Source organism: Globicephala melas, chromosome 2 (genome assembly GCF_963455315.2).
Source record: "Globicephala melas chromosome 2, mGloMel1.2, whole genome shotgun sequence".
Taxonomy (NCBI): Eukaryota; Metazoa; Chordata; class Mammalia; order Artiodactyla; family Delphinidae; genus Globicephala; species Globicephala melas.
Window position 1 is genome coordinate 148,525,141 of NC_083315.2, and position 20,208 is coordinate 148,545,348.

At 40.3% G+C, this 20,208-nt stretch overlaps 1 protein-coding gene across 8 annotated transcripts in view; it reads right to left on the bottom strand.

Annotated features, from left to right (window-relative positions):
• Positions 1-297: 297 nt before the first annotated feature.
• NUMB (NUMB endocytic adaptor protein) overlaps positions 298-20,208 on the bottom strand; it is a 187,354-nt gene continuing 167,443 nt past the window's right edge. For 5 of the 8 annotated variants that reach the window (XM_070044987.1, XM_070044989.1, XM_030831639.2 and 2 more), the window contains 6 exons: positions 15,811-15,885; positions 13,654-13,794; positions 10,077-10,281; positions 8,043-8,336; positions 5,941-6,090; positions 298-2,396 (listed from right to left, as the gene is read on the bottom strand). In XM_070044987.1, coding sequence (XP_069901088.1) covers positions 1,681-2,396; positions 5,941-6,090; positions 8,043-8,336; positions 10,077-10,281; positions 13,654-13,794; positions 15,811-15,885 — 1,581 coding nt within the window. In that variant the 3' untranslated portion in view covers positions 298-1,680. Of the gene's footprint in view, positions 2,397-3,549; positions 3,697-5,940; positions 6,091-8,042; positions 8,337-10,076; positions 10,282-13,653; positions 13,795-15,810; positions 15,886-20,208 lie in introns of all 8 variants that reach the window. The other 3 variants (XM_070044990.1, XM_070044988.1, XM_030831631.2) reach the window with 2 other exon arrangements.

Sequence of the window (20,208 nt, forward strand, 5' to 3'; positions counted from 1 at the left end):
ATCCTGACTAGGTCTGGGGTCGGCTGAGGTTCTGTATCTCTAACCAGCTGCCAGGTTGAAGTCTGCCTGCACTTTGAGCAAGAAGAATCTGACATCAGAGATGCGCTTAGGAACAACCAAAGCCTAAAGTGTGGATACAAATATGAATTTTAAGAATATACTAATCCCGGTGAAAGATTTTCTAGCCATCAACCTAGAAATCTGTGGCGGCAGTAGAATGGAGAGAGGACAAGACCAAAAAGAACCAAAACTCACTTGCTAATAAAGGGGAAAGAATAGCCCTTCATGGCCAAAAGCTTCTACCACGAACATTTATTTCTGTTAAAGCAGATTATAAATTCTCATCAGTACAAATATATATAACTTACATTTGATTGTAAGGCCGACGTTCAAAAGTAAAAATGAGATGGGATCTCACGTTGTTACCAGAGGTCAAGTGGCTGCAACTGGCAAATGGGATGTTCTGCTCACTGGGAGGGAGAGGGATGGACACACACACCCCCACATGCACACGCACAAGCAGTGCTAATAAAACTAGAACCTCCATCCCCACAAAACTCGTGGGAACAAAACTTACTTAAAGCAAAACCCACCAAGACCTACATGACAAACCAACACAGTAACCTGTGTTCCTGTCTATGGATATGATGTCATTGTCACCTTAGTGTTAAAACAAAGTAAAGGATTAACATAAGGAAACTGCAGCAATATATAGAAGAAAATACATATTCTCTATTTAGATTGATTCCATTAAAATAATGACATTAGAATTTCTTTATAGGTTTAAAACCAGGACAATACTGCTCACTCTTTATTTAAAACTACAACCTAGTTGACTATATTGGTCATAAGCATGATTGTTGTTGCAATGTGCTACTTACAGTAAATGATACCAAGTAAGCTAGGGATCCCGTCTGCAACTTCCAACCCTTCCTCTTTTTACTTCAATAGGCATAATGATAAATCAATCTTATGTACAATTTCTTACAGCTAACCCTTTACCTTTGGCAAGATTACTTACAACTCATACAACTTTTTAATAGTGAGAACTATTTAAAATATTCTAAATGCATAAAAATAAAGATTTTGGCTTTTTGATATATATTTATAATATTTATTCTTACTCAAAATGGAAGCTCAACTTTACCCCTAAAATATAGCTCTGCTGGGCGGCTCCTGATGTGCCCTCCTGGGAATTCTGGCAGCAGAGCCTGCCTCTTGTCCCCAGCCCAAGCACAGGCCACCTTGTTTTTGATCTTTAAGACAGGCCAGTACTGAGGGAGGAGGCAGGTGAATGGCCTGAAAAACAAAGGGAGATCGTTTTGCTTCCCGTTGTGTTTTATATTCCAGTAAATGTGCTTTGAATACAGGTTCCTGTTCAGATACTTCTGCCTCTCTGTTGCCAGAGATTTGTGAGGGCCTGAGGGAGGAAGAGGGGGGCAGAGGGTAACATTTCCTTAAATTCTTTAGTCTAACTGCAAGACAGCTCTTCTCTAGGAATGGTTTTCTCCACTTTTTTCAATCACCCCTTCAGCACTCTATGCCTGGACATGCTCCTGGGGACCTTTGGGATTAGTGAAAAGCATACTGGTTGGGAACACAAAGTCCCCTTTGCTCCTTTGACCTCCACCCTCCGCCCTTGCCTAAGTACAGACAAAATACGTAAACCATAAGGACTGCTTAAAGTTCAATTTCAAAAGTCTTCTGTAAGTCACTGGAGAAAGGGTTGGTGGGGGAGGGGTTAGTACGCTGCTTGGACTTGCTTTCTAATGCGGCCCACTGGGCTTCGAAATGATCCACTGGGCAGGTGCCTGCAGGAACCTCTGTGTGCTTGTCTCCTGAGGCCAACCTGCCATCGTCTACACCATTGAAAGCTGCAGAACCGTTGAGGTGCTGAGCAGGAGGCTTAAAGAAGGGACTGGCAGTAGCACTGCTTGTCTCGTACTGAGGGAATGTCTGCTGCTTGACCAGGTTGGGAGACTGATGGGGTTGGGCAGCCTGAGGGTGGCCTGCAGTGCCAAACACGTTGGCAACCATCTGGGAGGGAGTGATGCCCACCACAGGCACATTAGGGGCTGGATAGGTCATCCCGTTAGCCACAGGATAGGACTGGGCAGGGACAAAGGCTGGCTGCAGGGGTGGGACCACACCCACTGGCACAGGCTGAGAGGTGAGGAATGCATTTCCTTGGAAAGGTGGCGCTGGCTGGGAGATGGCACTGGGTGGAGGAGGTTGGAGAACTGGCTGCAGAGGGGCAGCTGAGGCCTGGGGCTGCTGAGCCCGGACGCACTTGGACACCTCTTCCAACCAGCGGTCAGCCTCAGAGGGAGTGCGTCTGTGACCAGCCTGGAAGAGACCTGGAGAGACAGCACCAGAAGATTGACCCCACTCGGTCCCTGGAACCAACAAGAGGAAGAGAGGAGAGAATCAGAATTATTAGGGGCTTCTTTCTTCACTGGATAATCTTGGCTATTTGAATGAGCCTAACGTAGAACAAGCCCCCCAGTGGGATATTCTGTGGTTTTGGTAGGTGGGAGGAAAGTCTCTATTACCAGGTTTTGTGGTAGGACAGGGAGAACCCATGAGACCATGTGGCTACCTCAGCCACACTGAGGAGCTGCTAGATATGGCTCAACTGCATCGAACCAAGGCTGCTGGCTGGCATCAGAACCCGTCCCCACCGTTGCTGTGGCCTGCACATACTCTAAAGGGCCTGAGGTAATTTACCTTCTGCTCTAACAGAAGGAAAAGAAAATAACCAGCGACTTGGTGCCGTACTTTGTGGCCCCTTCCTGGCTTCCAGACATATGTTGTCTTCCTGGTGAACTGCCTTTAATGTTATTAAGTTTTTTTAAAATGTTCATTACAGAAAAACTAGAAAATATAGAAAAGCAAATACAAGGTGCTTTTTGCAGCCTTTTTTGTAGGCCTGCCATTGTAAGAGGCAGAGTCGTCTCTTTCTGCAGGCATGGCCACGGATCTGCATCCAGGGACAGGCTCTCTGGAGGTGGGGCCCAGGAATCTGGGTATTACGGAGCTCTATGGGTGGTTCTATGGTCCTAAGAACTATCAACCTAACCTCTTTAGTTCCTCTCTGAAGGAACCATCCTTTCTTTTCGTCTTTTTTTAACTGGAGTACTGTTGCTTTACAGTGCTGTGTCATTTTCTGCTGTACAGCAAAGTGAATCAGCCATACGTATACATATATCCCCTCTTTTTGGATTTCCTTCCCATTTAGGTCACCACAGAGCACTGAGTAGAGTTCCCTGTGCTATATGGTAGGTTCTCATTAGTTACCGACTTTATACATAGTAGTAAATATGTGTCAATCCCTGTCTCCCCATTCATCCCCTTGCCCCCTTGGTATCCGTATGTTTGTTCTCTATGTCTGTGACACCATCCTTTCTTAGTAGTAGTTTATTTCCAAGAGGGATCATACTTTTCCTAAAAGGACTCCTCCCTGGTTCCCACTCAGCTAAATGGCTGATTTTTGAACAAGGGTCACTTATCTGATCCCAGAATCCTCACCATCATCTGTGGTCACCTTACCCGAATGTGTGGCTGCAATTCCCTTGTTAGCAGCATCAGGGGCATAGGCCCAAGGGTTGGTTTCACGCACAGGCATTGCTACGGGTGCTAGAGCAGTATGGGCTGGCTTAGCAGCAAGCACATGGAAGGCTGAGTCAGTGCCATTAGCTACAATGGGAGCAGACAACACCAATGTAGTTAAATTCATGCAAGGTGTACAGGTGGCCCCTTGGAGCTGGGTCAGTCAGGTCAATGTGCAATACTGGTGGAACACATAAAACAGAAAAGTTGGTGTTGGGATAACCATGCCATTTGCAATGGGTACACAAACCTTTTGGCAAAGAGGGAATTAGAGGATGTAATTAAAATGGGTGTACTGATAAAGCTGTATGACTCTTTTAGGAAAATACGTGTATGGAGAGAGAGGAAATGAAGACTAGAAAAACAATTTCAAATTAAGTTGAACAGAGCTGCTTTGTATTACAAGCAGGAAAAAGTCTAACTATTCTAAGATACAGCTTAGCCTTCAGCATAATGATATAGACAAAGTATTTTCTTCTCCTACCACTATTCCAAAAGATCAAATTATGCCAACAATAACAACAATGGTTAAATACAATAAGTCCTTATTATGTGCTAGGCACTATGCTAATAGTACTTTAGTGTGCATCATCTCAATTAATTCTCTCAAAACCCCCATATTACAGATGAGAAAAATCAAACTTGGTATATGTTTTCATATGCTTAATAATTTTTTAATTTGCTATAGAATTAATTTCATCTTTTTTAAAGGTTTTTTTCCCCTCAGTAATGTTTGTAATATCTCAAGGCACCTACTGTTCTTTCCTGTCTCCCTTTATTAAAATCTCCTAACCCGTGCTCCTTTACTCCAGACATCTATTCCATCACTTTCTATTCCTTAGCCTAGCTCTCTATATTTCATATGGAACAGACAAGCAGGCACCTTCTCCTGCCCTCCACCAATCAGTCCCTCTTTAAGACTCAGCGACTATGCTTATGGCATTGGTATGATTTACCCAGGGCTTGCCTGAAAGACTAGCTTATCCACACACTGAGATTCCCTTAAAGGCAGGGAAAGGACTATATTCTATTCAGTTTTGTATACCCACTGCCCTGTAAATAGGCACAGAGTAAGTAGACTGTAACAGGAAGTATATTCAGAAAGACCTGGGTTTAAATCCTGGCTGTGTGATTTGGGCAATTTACTTAACCTCTGTGAGCCTCATTTTCTGTATCTGTGATGCCTACCTCAAAGGGTTGTTGTGAGGATTAAATGAGATGAAAAAATGTATGTCCTTACCATGATGTATGTGGTAGACACTGTGCTAAGTGCCCAATAAACTGTGCCTATTATTATTGGTAGTATAAATATTTGTTAGATGAAATGAAAAGCCACTTGGTGCATATGACTATTAAGGTTTTTTTTTTTTTTTTAAAGAGACTCCCTCCTACAGGAAAAGCATGTTGTAGCTTTTCAATAAGAGCAGGCAAAAAACGTCTCCACAGAAAAACTTTTTCTGAGCTCTCTCCCAAAAGAAATGAAGAAAGATCAACTACAGGAGCTCAAATTCTAAAAGTCTGTAATTTAAGTTATATAGACTCTTTGCTGACCTTTGAGTCAATACCAACTATTAATTCAGTATCTCTGAAAACAACAACTTTTACTAATTCTTCAATGCCACAAAGGCTAATTTTAGGATACTTGTTATGGAAAATGAAATGAACTGAAGTACCTTTTTCTTTATGGGCCTCTTGTGACAGGGTAGAGACTAGATGGGTCCAGTCTTGGCACCACTGATAATTTGGGCCAGATTGTTCTTTGTTGTGAGGGTGGCTATTCAGTGTGGCAGTAAACAACACTGAAGGATGTTTACTGCCATGCCTGGCCTCTACCAGGATGTCAACAGTAAGCACCTGCTACCACATTGTGAAACCCAAAAAATGTCTCCAGATAATGGATACCGAATTTTCCCTGAGGGGTCAAAATCACCCCAGGTTGAGAACCACTGTGCTAAAGAAAGCATAAGGCTAGAACCAACTCTGATGACTACTGTTTCTGGAGAAATGGCTGGATACTCTGACTCTTAACAGTTAAGTAGCAAATAAAGCAGTGGGTTGGGACTATAGATGCTCCTGATAGAATGGGATGAAAGACAGGTAGGTACGTGCAAAATGACAAATGCAGACATCTCAGGAAACAGGAAGGGGAACAAAGCACAAAGACACTGTCAAATAGGGAAATTTAACGATTCCGAGATAATATCAAACAGGGAAATTAGTGGGTATGACCAGGTCTTGGGAAGCTCAGAATGCCAACTTACAGTTAGTGAGCAGTGTCATAAAAGTACTAGTTTCAAAGAGAACAGGTGAGCAGGCTAAGTGGGCACCAACCTTGAAAGGCAGGAGACTGTGGTGCCACCACTGTCACTGGTTTGGTCATTGGGGCGGATGAAAAGGGATCCTCGGAGGGTGTGCTGAAGGCATTGGTGATCTGTGAGCACAGGGAGCTGATACTCTCCGCTTCCCCTTCTACCTCTGGCACTGCAAGACAAACAGAAGATGGCTCCAGACAGCAAAATGGAACGATCCTGAAACAGAACAGCATCACACAAGGTGGCATTTTATACTGAATCTTTTATTTGTGGAAGGAAAAGACTCAACTGTCAGGTGGGGATATAAAAGCAGCTTCAAAAAATTTCCTGACCACTATTCACTGGCTTTTCACATGAGAAGGTATAAAATGATAACAATTCCTGTACTAAGGTCTATCTTCCTCCCTTGCAAATCCCCAGATTTCCTTATTTCCTCTCCTGTGTGACACTGTTGAGAACTTGCTGTTCTCTTTTTGTGCCAAGATGTCCAGTCAGTAAGATCAACCTGTTTGTCTTCCGACCAGGTCCCAAGGCTGTGGTCTGAGTTAAGTTCTGCAACCTTCCAGTGACTCTTGTCAAAAACTGGGTTAAAGTCAGGTGCACCAGTGGGTGCTCAGTCCTTTCCTCTGTAATAAACTACGACAGTGTGATCACTCTCATTCTTCTCCAAAGTACCAAGTACCTGAGCTGTGATAACATGAAAAAGTGAACTGAGGTCCAGGACTCCAGAGGCTTTGTTCTTAACATTGACTCTAGGGGGCTTCCCTGGTGGCGCAGTGGTTAAGAATCCGCCTGCCAACACAGGGGACACGGATTTGAGCCCTGGTCTGGGAAGATCCCACATGCCATGGAGCAACTAAGCCCGTGCGCCACAACTACTGAACCTGCGCTCTAGAGCCCCTGAGCCACATCTACTGAACCCGTGTACCACAACTACTGAAGCCCATGCACCTAGAGCCCGTGCTCCGCCACAAGAGAAGCCACCACAATGACAGGCCTGCGCACTTCAACAAAGAGTAGCCCCTGCTTGCCGCAACTAGAGAAAGCCCGCATGCAGCAATGAAGACCCAACACAGCCAAAAATAAACAAACAAACAAAACAAAACAAAAAAATTGACACTGGGATACTTCTGTGTCACAGAGGAAGCTAATTGTATGTGCTGAACCTCTGTTTGCTCAACTGTGGAAAGAGAATAATCGTTTTTTTTCCCATCTGCTCCAGAGGGAGACTGAAAATGAGGTACCTGAAGCATCTGGAGTTTCAGTTTTTACAGGAGTTGAGAGGTGAAAAGACCCTCAGTAACCATCTAGTTTAACTGTTCTTTAGGCTGAGTTTTATCCATCAAAGAACTTAACTCTCTGTACTTTTGTACCACCAGCAGTGGGAGTGCCCTATTGAGACAGAGCTTCCTCAGATTCTGTTATAGCACCAGCTCAACATGTCTCAGAGTGAAGTAAAATAGGGCCCAATAAAAGCACTGACCAGATCTGACACTTTAGCTCCGGATCTTATGATGAGGATAGAGCTACCAGGGCTGGCTCAGCTGTACACAGGCCACACAAAGGCCTGTGTGGCAGTTCTGAAAGGTAATGAATATGTGTGAGCAATCCCACTGTCTCTGATGAACAACAGATCTTAGATTTATGCAGGAGACCCGTTTAGAGTTTCCTCCCTATGGAGCCAACCAGCCACAAGGACATTGAGAACTTATCCATTTCTTCTGGTACATCTGACAGTAATGCTATTTAACTGGATGTGTTTCCAAAGCCTTTTAAATTAATTCCCTGCTGGGTCCCAAATGGCAGAATAAGAATGGAAACTTGAGACCCTTGATGTTTGGAAGCAGGTACACTTTCATCAGGACAAATCACAAACCTTGCAGCTCAGGCTGGGAATTCCCATCATGGCTCTGTTACCTATTTGTCGAAGAGAAATGAATGACTCACGTCCCTCTCCATGAATCTCCATTTTCTTCCAATGGGAAATGATACAAGATATGTAACCACCAACCAGCCTCAGAAAGAGGGGTGGCTAGTTTGATGGGATCAGTGACTCCACTGGAAGTGATGGTAACGCTTCAGTGCCAGAGCACCCAGTGAGTTAGGTGGATGCTGCATTACCTGCATTTTTTATGGGGAAATCAGTCTTCCTCTGCATAGTGGAAGGCAACTCGTTGATGCGCAGGGATAGCTGGCGTTTAAAGGGTGACATCTTCTGGCTAAGAGCAGGAAATCCTCGGAAAGAGCCTTGGCGAGCAAGTTGTTCAATTGGTGCGTGCCGGCGTGGGATGGCGTGAGGATTGTTCATCTCCAGAGAGGCAGTAGCATCCGAAGTGGGAGAGGTGGGAGAGGATGGGGATGGGGCAGTGTTGCCAGGGGCCACTGATGAACCAACAACTGTCTTATCTGTTTCAGCTCAAGAAAGTCAAGAGAAAGAGGACCTTAGCAATGTCTTCAAATAATTTGAGCTTATATTGCTGAGGAACTCAAAAACTCTTCTAGGTCTTTTTACCCATCTCCTTCACCATGTCTCTTAAAAGACAGGTTAGAAGTGGGGCTCAGATCTATTTTTCAGACAAATAAAACGTTTAGTAACCTACTACATGTCACATGGTATATCTACTAAGACAAAAATATTAGATCTTTTATTCCCATGCAGTGATTAAGACTCTGAACAAGATTAAACAAAACAAAACAAAACAAAACTACCTATCAACTCCTAGCAAAAGGTCCTTTAAAGAATGATGGTTCACAGTGTTCAATATTTGTTTGCTTTTTTGTTTGGGGGAGAGGATTTAGGAGTGGCAGAGTCAGAAAGGTCTAAATAAGCGTAAGTTTGATTAGATGTTAAAGAATGTCATAAAGCAGACATGGACATTAGGCATTTGTGGCTCATTTGAATAAAAGCATACAGAAGTAAAATTTTAAATTGGAGTAAACATGAATACAAGACTGTTTCCATGTGAGTACCCACTGTGTCCCATTCTGATTGTGGTAAGTCTCTACTCCCCTCCCCTCACAATCCTCTGCAGATGCTAGGACTCAACCATTTTGGCAGTTGCTGTGTGTATCAAAAAGTATTCTTCGGTGGTATTAAAGAATATGCATCCAGTCTGAAAATCACTGAAGCATACTACATAACAGGTATACATACTACATTTCCTAATTAAAATAGCATGGCGTTTCTTTATTCTTTGGTATCCTGGCACAAATGTTTATAAGAAATGAAAAAAAAATCACAATCAATAATTTAATTTCAAATAAAAATATGTATCCTTTTTTTGGCTTAAAAATTAGAGCTGTTTGGGTCAGTATTAATGAAGTTACCTAAAACGGCTGGTTTAGAATTGAAAGAATATAGTAAAAAAATTAGCAAAATTATATTTAAACCGAACTGTTTAATTCCAAAATATTCCTTGTTGGTTTCAGCCCTAGTTATACACAAGAATGCAAAGCATTCTCCCTAAGCCCTATCACTCAGTTCTAAAACACACTTGACTCAACAGCCTCCTGAGTGACTTGAATGCTTGTACAGGCATTTCTGCTATGCTGCTATGGGTACCTGGAAAAAAAAAACACATTCTGCAAAACCACACACTAAAATTAATGGGGCTATGGAAAAAAGACGGGCCAGCATCTCAAAATCTGTGGACTTTTTTCACAAAAGCACTGAAACAACAGTAATAATCTAATAAGAAGAGTATCACCGAGAAATTTCTGCCTGCATTTATACCCAGCATCACCATCAGTGGGTCCTCTGCAGCCTAAACCTGGGACTTGTACTTCTTCCTTTAAAATGTAGGTCCTTGATAGCATTTGCTTCTCACAGACATCAGATGCATCAGAATTTAAAAATCTGTTCGAGGATGCAGGTTTTCCCAATTTTGTTTTTGAATGTCTTTGCAGCTTCTTCAACTACACTCTCAGCTTCCCCAGTAGTTTAACATAATGGGAAGAGTAAACACTTTGAAGCCACTAAACAAGCCACTCTAAAGGAAAGGACTCTGTTTAGATTTTCAGCTTTGTTCTTAAGGTCTTCATATATTGCTAAGAGTTCTCCTTGACTGAAAAAGTTTGCCCCTGATAGCTTCCAAATACTAACCTGTTGGCAAAAACTGTTTAAATAAACACACATTGTAGTAGAACAGATTGTACCTTTCTTAGCATCTTGGATTTGTTTCATAATCTCCTCTCTTTCTGCTTGCTCAGTGGCTGTCGTGACACGGAATGATCCTTCTCTTGTGAAAGTGGTCCGACTGGCATCGAAAGTAGCAGTCACTCCACATTCCTTTTCCCGCTTCTGCTTACGTTCTAAACAGGCTGCAAAAGCACAGCCCACTGCGTGGCTCAGCCTTTCACCCTGTATGTAACAGAAGGTTTAAAAAACCTTTTTAGAGTTATGGTGTCAAAAATTACAAATTAGCTTGGACCACAAAATAAGTCTGTTTCCACACAGGCAAAATGTTAGGAACTCCAGCTTAAAATTAGATTTTAGTATATTAATACGCCAAATTAATCTAAATGAATTATTACCTTAGGTAATGCTTATGATCCTTTACTGTAGTAGGCATTGGGTAAAGCGACCATCGGTAAGCGGTGTTTTCTGAGCAGCCACCAATACTTCCTTATTAGTCAGGTCCCTCTGTCACTCACATTAACTCTGGTCACCAGCTTAGAAGACACTGCTCAAGGTTCCAAGCACTAAGTCTTGACACACAAACCTCTATTTGCCATTTAGGGGAATAGTAGGAATATTTACCAAGCATTTCTAAGAAACCACTGGAAAGGCAGGGTTTATTTCAGAGCTTAAATATACTATCAACATGTCTAGGAACAAAAGGCGCAAACTTAAAACTTCACATAAATAAATACAACTGCAGCGATGAGAAGCAATCAGGCAAAGGAAAGCTTAGCTTTCTCAGTCTTTCTGAATGCTCCTCCCCTGCCCCATCTGGGCCCTCAGTGCTTGTAGGCTCTCTCCCATAACTTCCCTGTCTTCTTCTAGCTCTCTCAAATCCCAACTCTACCTCCCAACCACACACAGGCAAAAGTAAAAGCATGTTTTCACTCACATTTTCTACTTATAAAGGAATTAAACAGATAAACCTGAATTTTTTGTGTGTGGGAGGGGAGGAAGGCTTATGTAAACTAAATATTGTTTTAAAGATACACTGGATTACCTAGAGTAAATTTAGTAGATTTGGTGGGTTACTTTTTACCAGGGTTATCTGTATTTTAAACTATATCCCTAATTGTGGAATAAAAAAGTTAGGGATGATATAATAACTGTTGGCGTCTTTAACAGCGAGAAGAAAATCTGAGAACAGGGAAACCTTTGTGGAGTTTCCAAAATCATACCATGTAAGCAGCTGCTCCTACATATCGCTCTGAGTAAGTAATTTCACTGCATCTTATACACCAATATCAGATATCATAAGGGGAGGTAAATGTCTGAAATGCTTTTGTCCCTAAGATTTCACATGACTGCTTATTTAAAGACTGACAGACTCACTCTTTATGAATCTGCGTGAGTTTCTATCTAACTTCTTAGTAGGATGATACAAGGGTAGGCATTGAAGGGTGAAATAGGAGAGAGGACCGAAAGAATTTTAGAACCCGTGTGCGTTTGAACACAGCTCTATTACAAGGACAGAACTATAGGCCAAGGAAACTTATTATTTCTGCGAGGCCTTATGACAGAAGTTCTTGAAGTGGAGCAGTTACCACGGGCCAGACCCTATGCTATAAGTGTTTATACTTGTTACCAAATTTAGTCCCCACAACTGTTATCTCCATCTTATAGAAGTGGATACTAAGACTTAGAAAATGTTAAATAACCTGCCCCAAAACCCACAGTTAGTAAGAACCAGAAAGAGGAACTGAACCCATATCTGATTCAGAGCTTGAGCTCCTAATATTTGTTTATACAACTGCTTTTTAAAAAGTTTTTGGTCAATATTAGAATATGGCCACCACTTCCCTTCCAGGTTAAACCTTAGCAAGAGTTCATCGAGTTGTAGTCGTGAATTGCTACAACTGCCTTATTCTGTCTGGATGTTTAAAAACTCAAATATTACACACTCAACGCTATATTATAATGAAGATCATCATCATCTAAGAGTCTTGTCTTTCATATCAGAATTTTGGGTAATTTAGATGAAGAATGATAGATTCGATTATTCCCTACTTTTTTAAATTAATTAATTTTATTTATTTTTGGCTGCATTGTGTCTTCGTTGCTGCACACGGGCTTTTTCTAGTTGTGGCAAGCAGGGGCCACTCTTCGTGGAGGTGCACAGGCTTCTCATTGTGGCGGCTTCTCTTGTTGCAGAGCACGGGCTCTAGGCGCGTGGGCTCAGTAGTTGTGGCTCGCAGGCTCTATAGCGCAGGGTCAGTAGTTGTGGCACACGGGCTTAGCTGCTCCGTGGCATGTGGGACCTTCCTGGACCAGGGCTTGAACCCGTGTCCCCTGCATTGGTAGGCGGATTCTTAACCACTGCGCCACCAGGGAAGTCCCTATTCTCTACTTTTAAATAAAACCAAAATTTCTACTATGTAGCAATTTCTAGCATAGTTCACTGTACCATAATTTAGTATTTCTATTTTTTTAATTGAAAATATACTCCCACTCAGTTCTTGTGGTAGTCACTTTGTAAATGAATTTATAAGTGCCTTTCAAATGCCAGTATATTCTACCCAGATGAATTAGCAAACAAATGCATGTAAGGATCTTGAAAATAGTTCTAATAATGAAAAGTTTCAAATAAAGATTAGCAGCCACCATCACCAGAGAACTTTTACTTTCCTTTAATGACCTTGGACCTCAGCCAATCATCTTGCTCTGTGAGTGGTAGGGTTATACCAAGAGTGTGAATTACTTGAATAAAAGGAGTGAAAGCAGGCTAGTTTAGGCACTTCCAAGTGCTGTAACAGCACATACTTGTTAAAAATGTAGTGGATACGGTATTTGTTTTTCTCTTTCTGATTTACTTCACTCTGTATGACAGACTCTAGGTCCATCCATCTCACTACAAATAACTCAATTTCATTTCTTTTTTATGGCTGAGTAATATTCCATTGTATATACGTGGCACATCTTCTTTATCCATTCATCTGTTGATGGACACTTAGGTTGCTTCCATGTCCTGGCTATTGTAAATAGAGCTGCAATGAACATATTGGTACATGACTCTTTTTGAATTATGGTTTTCTCAGGGTATATGCCCATACCATATGCTAACACATATATATGGAATCTAAGGGAAAAAAAAACAACAAAAAAGGTCATGAAGAACCTAGGGGCAAGACGGGAATAAAGACACAGACCTACTAGAGAATGGACTTGAGGATATGGGGAGGGGGAAGGGTAAGCTGTGACAAAGTGAGAGAGTGGCATGGACATATATACCCTAACAAATGTTAAATAGATAGCTAGTGGGAAGCCGCATAGCACAGGGAGATCAGCTTGGTGCTTTGTTACCACCTAGAGGGGTGGGATAGGGGAGGGTGGGAGGGAAGGAGATGCAAGAGGGAAGAGATATGGGAACATATGTATATGTGTAAGTGATTCACTTTGTTATAAAGCAGAAACTAATGCACCATTGTAAAGCAATTATACTCCAATAAAGATGTTAAAAAAAAAAAATGTAGTGGAAACTGTTTGGCTGAGCCAGCCCAGAAGGAGCTTGGTGACTGAGGCTAGTCATGATGAAATCCATGCTATTGGACTCACCGTGTCCTTGACAGCCATGAAGCAGTGACAGATCCAGCGCCGAGTTGTGCCATCACGACATATGTAAGAGAAGGCCCTATCAAAGTTCCTATCTGGGGCACAGAAGGAAACTTTTTCTATTGTCTGGTCAACTATGAGGTCCTGGAAAAAAGGAAAACACAAAGGAATAGAGGACTTATGAGGTTAATCAAGTTTCTCAGAAGAAACACAGGATGTTCATTTCACAACACAGAATCTCTACATCTAATGCATCAAGGCTATAGAATAGCTGGATCTGAGCCAGAAGTCTGAATACTAAGAATTTGACCTAGGAGAAATCCCAAGAGGCACTTTCCCCAGATGCCTCCCTCACTTCATCTTCATATATATAATATATGCCTGCTGATTCTAGTTTTATGATTGTAAATTCCATGTTCAATTTTACAATATATGTAAATCAATTTAATCCAATTTCCATATAACTTACATTCAAATAACATCATTTCCAGAACAGCTCTATGTATTTATTAACTTACTGATTATTTAATTTTGAGTATGACTCTCTATGTTTATATACTTGCTGAATGACATCATATACACATAGTATAAACATTGCACAAAATGTTTTTTAAAATCTTGACACTCTTTGGCTCTTCTGTGTGATATTCCAGTCACCTAAAATCCCTAGATGCTGAGATGGGGGCTGTAAGTGCTAAAACATGCAAACAAAATGGCTTTTATACAGCATAACTATAAGGATTCCTATTGCTCCACAAACTTGCCAGTCAATTCTTTAAAGTTCTGCAATGCTGGTGGCTCATTATAATTTTATTTTGCATAACCTTGATTACTATGAATTTCCTCTTCAGCAAAGTAATTCAAGTATTTTGGATTATCTGTCATTTTTCTTCTGATATGTAGGAGTTATTTATATATTCTAAATATGAGCCCTTCATTTGTTATACATATTGCAAAATTTCTTTTCTGCTCATAATGGGTCCCAGGATGACAAGTCATCAATTACTATTATCACTCAATGTGGGAAGAAGTAAATTAATTAATTCCAGTGTTATAAGTAACCAACAGGGGGCAACATCACTTTCTAACTATCGTGTAAAGCAACTAAAAATATAGCCTCCACATACAACAAATTTCACCCAAAGCACTAATGAAAACTACACAAAATAAGCTAATTAAAATGATAGTTATTTCCAATTGTAATGTACTTGAGACTACCACTTCTCTTGAACTTAAAAAAAAAAAGAAAAGCCTTACTGAAAAGAACTAAAATGTAGCTAAATTAAATCACTTACAATATATCAGGCAAGCTACCCATGAAAACTGTTCTTTACCTGCCAGACTTTCTCCTCCTTCCAGTGACACCTGAGGGTTATTTTTCTTTTTTCTTTTTTTTTTTTGAAAATTGCCTTCTTGTTAAAATTTCTCCAGATTTAGGTCTCTTAAAAAGTTCGAATTAATGATTAAATGTACTTATATAAATAACACCTTATGCTAAGGGCAGAGTCTATGTCTATTCTTATTTAGGCATGTAGGATCACTTTCTTTCAAATGCAAAGTGCTACATATTATTTGAGATACTGTGTGTATTCTAAATAAATGTTAACCAAATAAGCAATTTACTAGTCCTTAAGATTTCACTTAAATTGAGTCTTCAGTTAAATAGTAGGTTAATCAGTTCAAATATCACTTTCTAAAAATAGTGTTTTATTAAGGAACAAGAAGAAATTTTAGATATGGTCTATCAACTTTTTTTTTTAATTTTTAACTGTGATATCAATAAAAGGTCCATCATTTTTCACATCGTATTTGTGGGTCAATAGAAGGTCCATCATTTTTCACATCGTATTTGTGGGGGTAAAGTTTTTTAACGTGTCAGAACAAAAACAGAACTCAGATCTTAACATTAAATGCTAATACACCGTAGGCTAAACATGCTGTGTCATGTAGACCAAAATGTTGAGAGAATTCTCTTCTGTTTTTCGTAAGGTAAATGAGTAACTAAATTGGTTTTTCTGAACATTAACTAGTCTCTCCAAAGATCGTTCTTTGGACAAAGTGGAAGGATACAGAGTGACTACAACAGCTTAATGGCATTATATTTGATCATAGGGATAAAAAACATATGAGCAGTAACATTTAAGCTTATGAAAGTTTTACCTTAGTTTTTTCATCCACAACTCTGAGTCCATCTGCCGATACCCACAGGACTGCCTTAACTGCTTTCTTTCCAGTCTTTTAAGAGAAACCAAAAAGGAAGGGAGACACACACATATATAATATTAAAAAATAGTCATCTCCCTAGAAAACACTGACTTCTGCCTTCCAAAAGTCACAAGTACAGATGGAGTCAAGTTCAGGAGGGCTGCCAAAGCTAGATACTCAAACCAAACTGCAGAAACATTCAAGAAAAAATAAGCCAAAGCCATTATTTTAGAAACACAATGCAAAATAATGAGATAAAATTAAGTAAAGGGTAAGGGGGACAAATGGAATAAAAACCAAGATATCACATTCTGTAAAGGGCAAAGAATAAGTAGATTCTTCACTCATTTCAAAACTCAACCACGAAAACCAAGAGTTAGATAAATATTAAATACATAAGGAGTTACACCACAAGTAGCTTCTACAAGTGCATTTAGAGTAGAAAGTAATACGTAAGTCTAAAATGAGATGCTGGCCATGCTACTATCCTTTGGCCCCAATGTGTATAGCAGGACCCTTGGTCACCTGAAACTTTCACATTAAAAACCCAAGAAGTCTTCATTATTCCTTTAACAATCTTTAAAAACCATTATTTCTTCTCTCAGGATTAACACAGAACTGGTTTAGTTTGTAATTTGACATTAAATGCATGGAGACATTTTGGGGACATAGGAGAATTAAAAAACTGTTGGAAAAATATTGTCATTATAACATGAATTCTTTTTACTGGCTGAGAAAAGACTTTTGGCACACAAGAATCACATGAGAACAAGCTGATGTATGATTTCTCCTGTGATGGAATGAAAATGGGACAGTGGGAATTTGTAATAGTAATTTAAATAGCTTCCTTTCTTTTTAACTGCTCCAAAGATACAAGCAAAATAAAAAGCAAAGTGAAGGCTGAGAATAGGTATCAGAACATCATAAAAAGTATAGATCAAAAGGAATCTGGTACTAAAGGTTGGAACAGCAGCCTCTAGAAGGAACAAAGGAAGATAAAGAAATGTCTACCATTCTTCACTATACATGTCCAAGCCCAGCACTCCTCAATAAGGCATGGCCTTATTTAAGTGAACTGTATAATCCACTCTGGGCTCCGTTTCCACCACCACAACAAATCTGATGAGAGCCTATTATATGCCAGGCAGTAGAAATACTCGAAGAGTTCACAGTCCATTGAAAGGTGACAGATAAACAAAAAATAAATAATACAGTAGTAAGTGCTATAGTAGAGTTGAAAAGCTTGTAACAATGTCAGAAAGGAGGTATGGTCAAATCTATTTGTGGAATTGGGGGAAGTTTATTCCAAACTAAAGATTGAACTGGGTACTAAAATAATTTTTCTAGATGCCCCAGGTGGGGGTAGGAAGGTAGGGAAGTAATAGAGGTAGCGGACATTCCAGGCAGAAGAAACAGCAGAATAGGACGTGGAAGCCAACAATACAGCAAATCTGGGCTCTATAAATATGTCGGCGTGGCTTGAAGTAGGATGGGTGAGTGAGGCGCAGTGGAATATAAAAGGCAGAAAAGGCCTAGCCATGGAGGACTGTATGCCTGCTAAAGAATTCTATCTTAATTCGGTGGGCAATTAGGAGCTACTAAAGGAATTTTAAACACGAATAAACAGATTTGCATTTTTAAAATATCACTTTGGCAGCAGTGTAGAGGGGTTGGAAAGAGACTGATGGGAGGTAGAAATACCACAACAAGATTCTAGGTGAGAGAAAATGAGGGTTGAGCTTTCTTGGTTGAGATAGGAATGGAGATGGGAAAGTCTTAAATGGTAAATGTAAGAGAGATGCTGAAGACTCCTCTCTGGTTCCTGGCTTGGTAAACTAACTGGGTGCAGACGGTACAACAAACTAAGATTGAGAAAGAAGAGATGCAGAAGCAAGTTGGAGAGTGGGAGAATAGGATTTCAGTTTTAGACAAGCAAAGTTTGGGATGTCTGTGCAACATCCAAGCAATTGGATATACAGGTCTAAAGCTCAGTAGAGAATTCTAAGATGGAATTTTAGTTTGGGGAGACATCAACTGCGGGAGTAATAAGAGGGCCAAGGACAGGAGAGAATATTAATAATTAAGGAATTGGGAGACGAGTAATGAAATATCAGAAAAGGAATAGCCAGACGGACAGAAGAATGAAAAGAGATTAGGGTCATTGAAACTAAAGGAGAAGGGTTTCGAGAAGTAACAGGTTGTCCAAAATGTCAAATGTTGCAAAGTGACCAAGTTAAGGAAAGATGTGAAAAATGTCCACTGGATTTAGCAATGAGTAAGACACCACAGTGATAGAGGTTGTGGTGGTGATTTTTATGTGTCATATTGGCTAGTCTATGGTTGCCCAGTTGTTTGATCAAACACTGGTCTACATGTTGTTATAAAGGTATTTTGCAGATATGATTAACATTTACAGTCAACTAACTTTAGGTAAAGGAGATTACCCTTGATAATATGGCTGGGCCTCATCCAATCAGTTGAAGGCCTTAAGGGTTAAAAACTGAGGTTTCCCTGAGAAGAAATTCTGCTTCAAGTCTGTAACAGAAATTCTGCCTGAATTTCCAGCCTGCTGGCCTCTGTGTGTACACACATACACACACACACACACACACACACACACACACAGAGACAGAGAGAGAGAGAGAGACAGATTGTGGTTTTGTTTCTTTGGAGGATCTGACTAATAAAAAGGTGGAAGTCAGACTAGAATGGGTTGAGAAGTAAATGAAAGGCAAGATGAGTCTACACATACAAAAAGAGCTATAAGGCGATGGAGGACAAGCAGAGGATCAAGGGACGTCCTTTAAGAATTGTGGTAAACTAACATGATATACTAGAAATAGAATGGATTTTGGAGTAAGACAAATACAAATCTGAATTCAATGCCACTATCCATAAGCTAAGCAAGTTATAGAGTCCTCTGAGCTTCCATTTCTTCATCTGTAAAGTATCCATAGGGTTGGTAAAAGGATCAGAGATGTATACAGTACCTGGAATTTAAAGAGGGTAATAAATAATTGGTATTCATTTATCATCATTATATTAATAAACTTAAAAAAATTCTCCCAACAATAAAGCTTCTTGAAGGAGTAACACACACTTTCAACAACAACAGATCATGCTTATATGCTGAATGGGAAAAGCCACTGGAAAGACGGAGACTGAAGGCCCAAAAAGAGTAATGTAGAGAACAAAGTCCTCTAGGAGGCAAAAGGGGATGAGGCTAGAATACAAGTTTTAGATGGGAAGAGGGATGTCCCATCCTTGAAATAGAGGGATGGAGTGAAGCCAAGTAAAAATGAAGACAGATTTGTAAAGGAGTGAGTGACAAGTTGAGGAAGTTCACTCCAAAGAGCCACAAATTCATCTGTCAAGGAGATGAGATTACCTGATTTACTTTGCTAGGGAGAACAAGGTAGACAGGCAGAATAAGAAAGCAGATTTACCATAGCAGTATTGGGGCGGTACAGTATAGTGACTCAGCACAAACTCTGGAGCCAGGCTGTTGTCTGGGTTTGAATTCTGGTTCTGCCACTTACTAGCATGACCAAGGGCAAATTACTCAACCTCTCTATGCTTCAGTTTCCACATCTGCATAATGATATTAATAATGTCACATACCTCATGGGATTATTATGAGGATTCAATAAATAAATAGATGTAAAAGGTTTAGAACTACGGTGGCCATATAATTTACTGTCCAAACTGGGACCACTTTGAAAGTGAAAGGGGACACTATTAAAACCCAGAAACAGGTGTTAAGCTGGGGCTGTTCAGGCAAACTGGGACAACAGTCACCCCATCAACAACAGTAACTGCCCATATTTAACCAATGCTTATGTAGCATTTAGTATTTTGCTGGAACGTAAGCTCCATGATGGCAGGGTTTTTTCCATCCTTATTGTTCACTGCTATAACTTCAGAGCTTAGAACAATGCCTGGTACAGTGTAGGAGTTTAAGAAATATTTGTTGAAGGAATAAATTTGCTAAATATCTGCTGTAGGAAATAGGAGACAGCTAATCAGTGACACAGAAGACTGCCAAAAGGCACTGAAAATCCTGCGTAAGAAATTTCAATTTGCAGTTATATCAATACGCTCATTGTGCAAATGCAGCCCACAGTGTTCAGCATCGGAGGCAACAGACAGAACTACTTCAAGGTTGGGAGACTAACAGTGGGATATATAAAAGGTCATTTTAGAATGGGACTGTTCCCCATTTAGTTTCCTTATCATATACAGGGAAATACTTTATTGGCCCTATTACACTATTATGAAAATATCTCTGCTTTTTGAGGTATGTCTTTATATTAATTTTTATAGTGTTGTACTAATATATCAGTGAAGCATTGT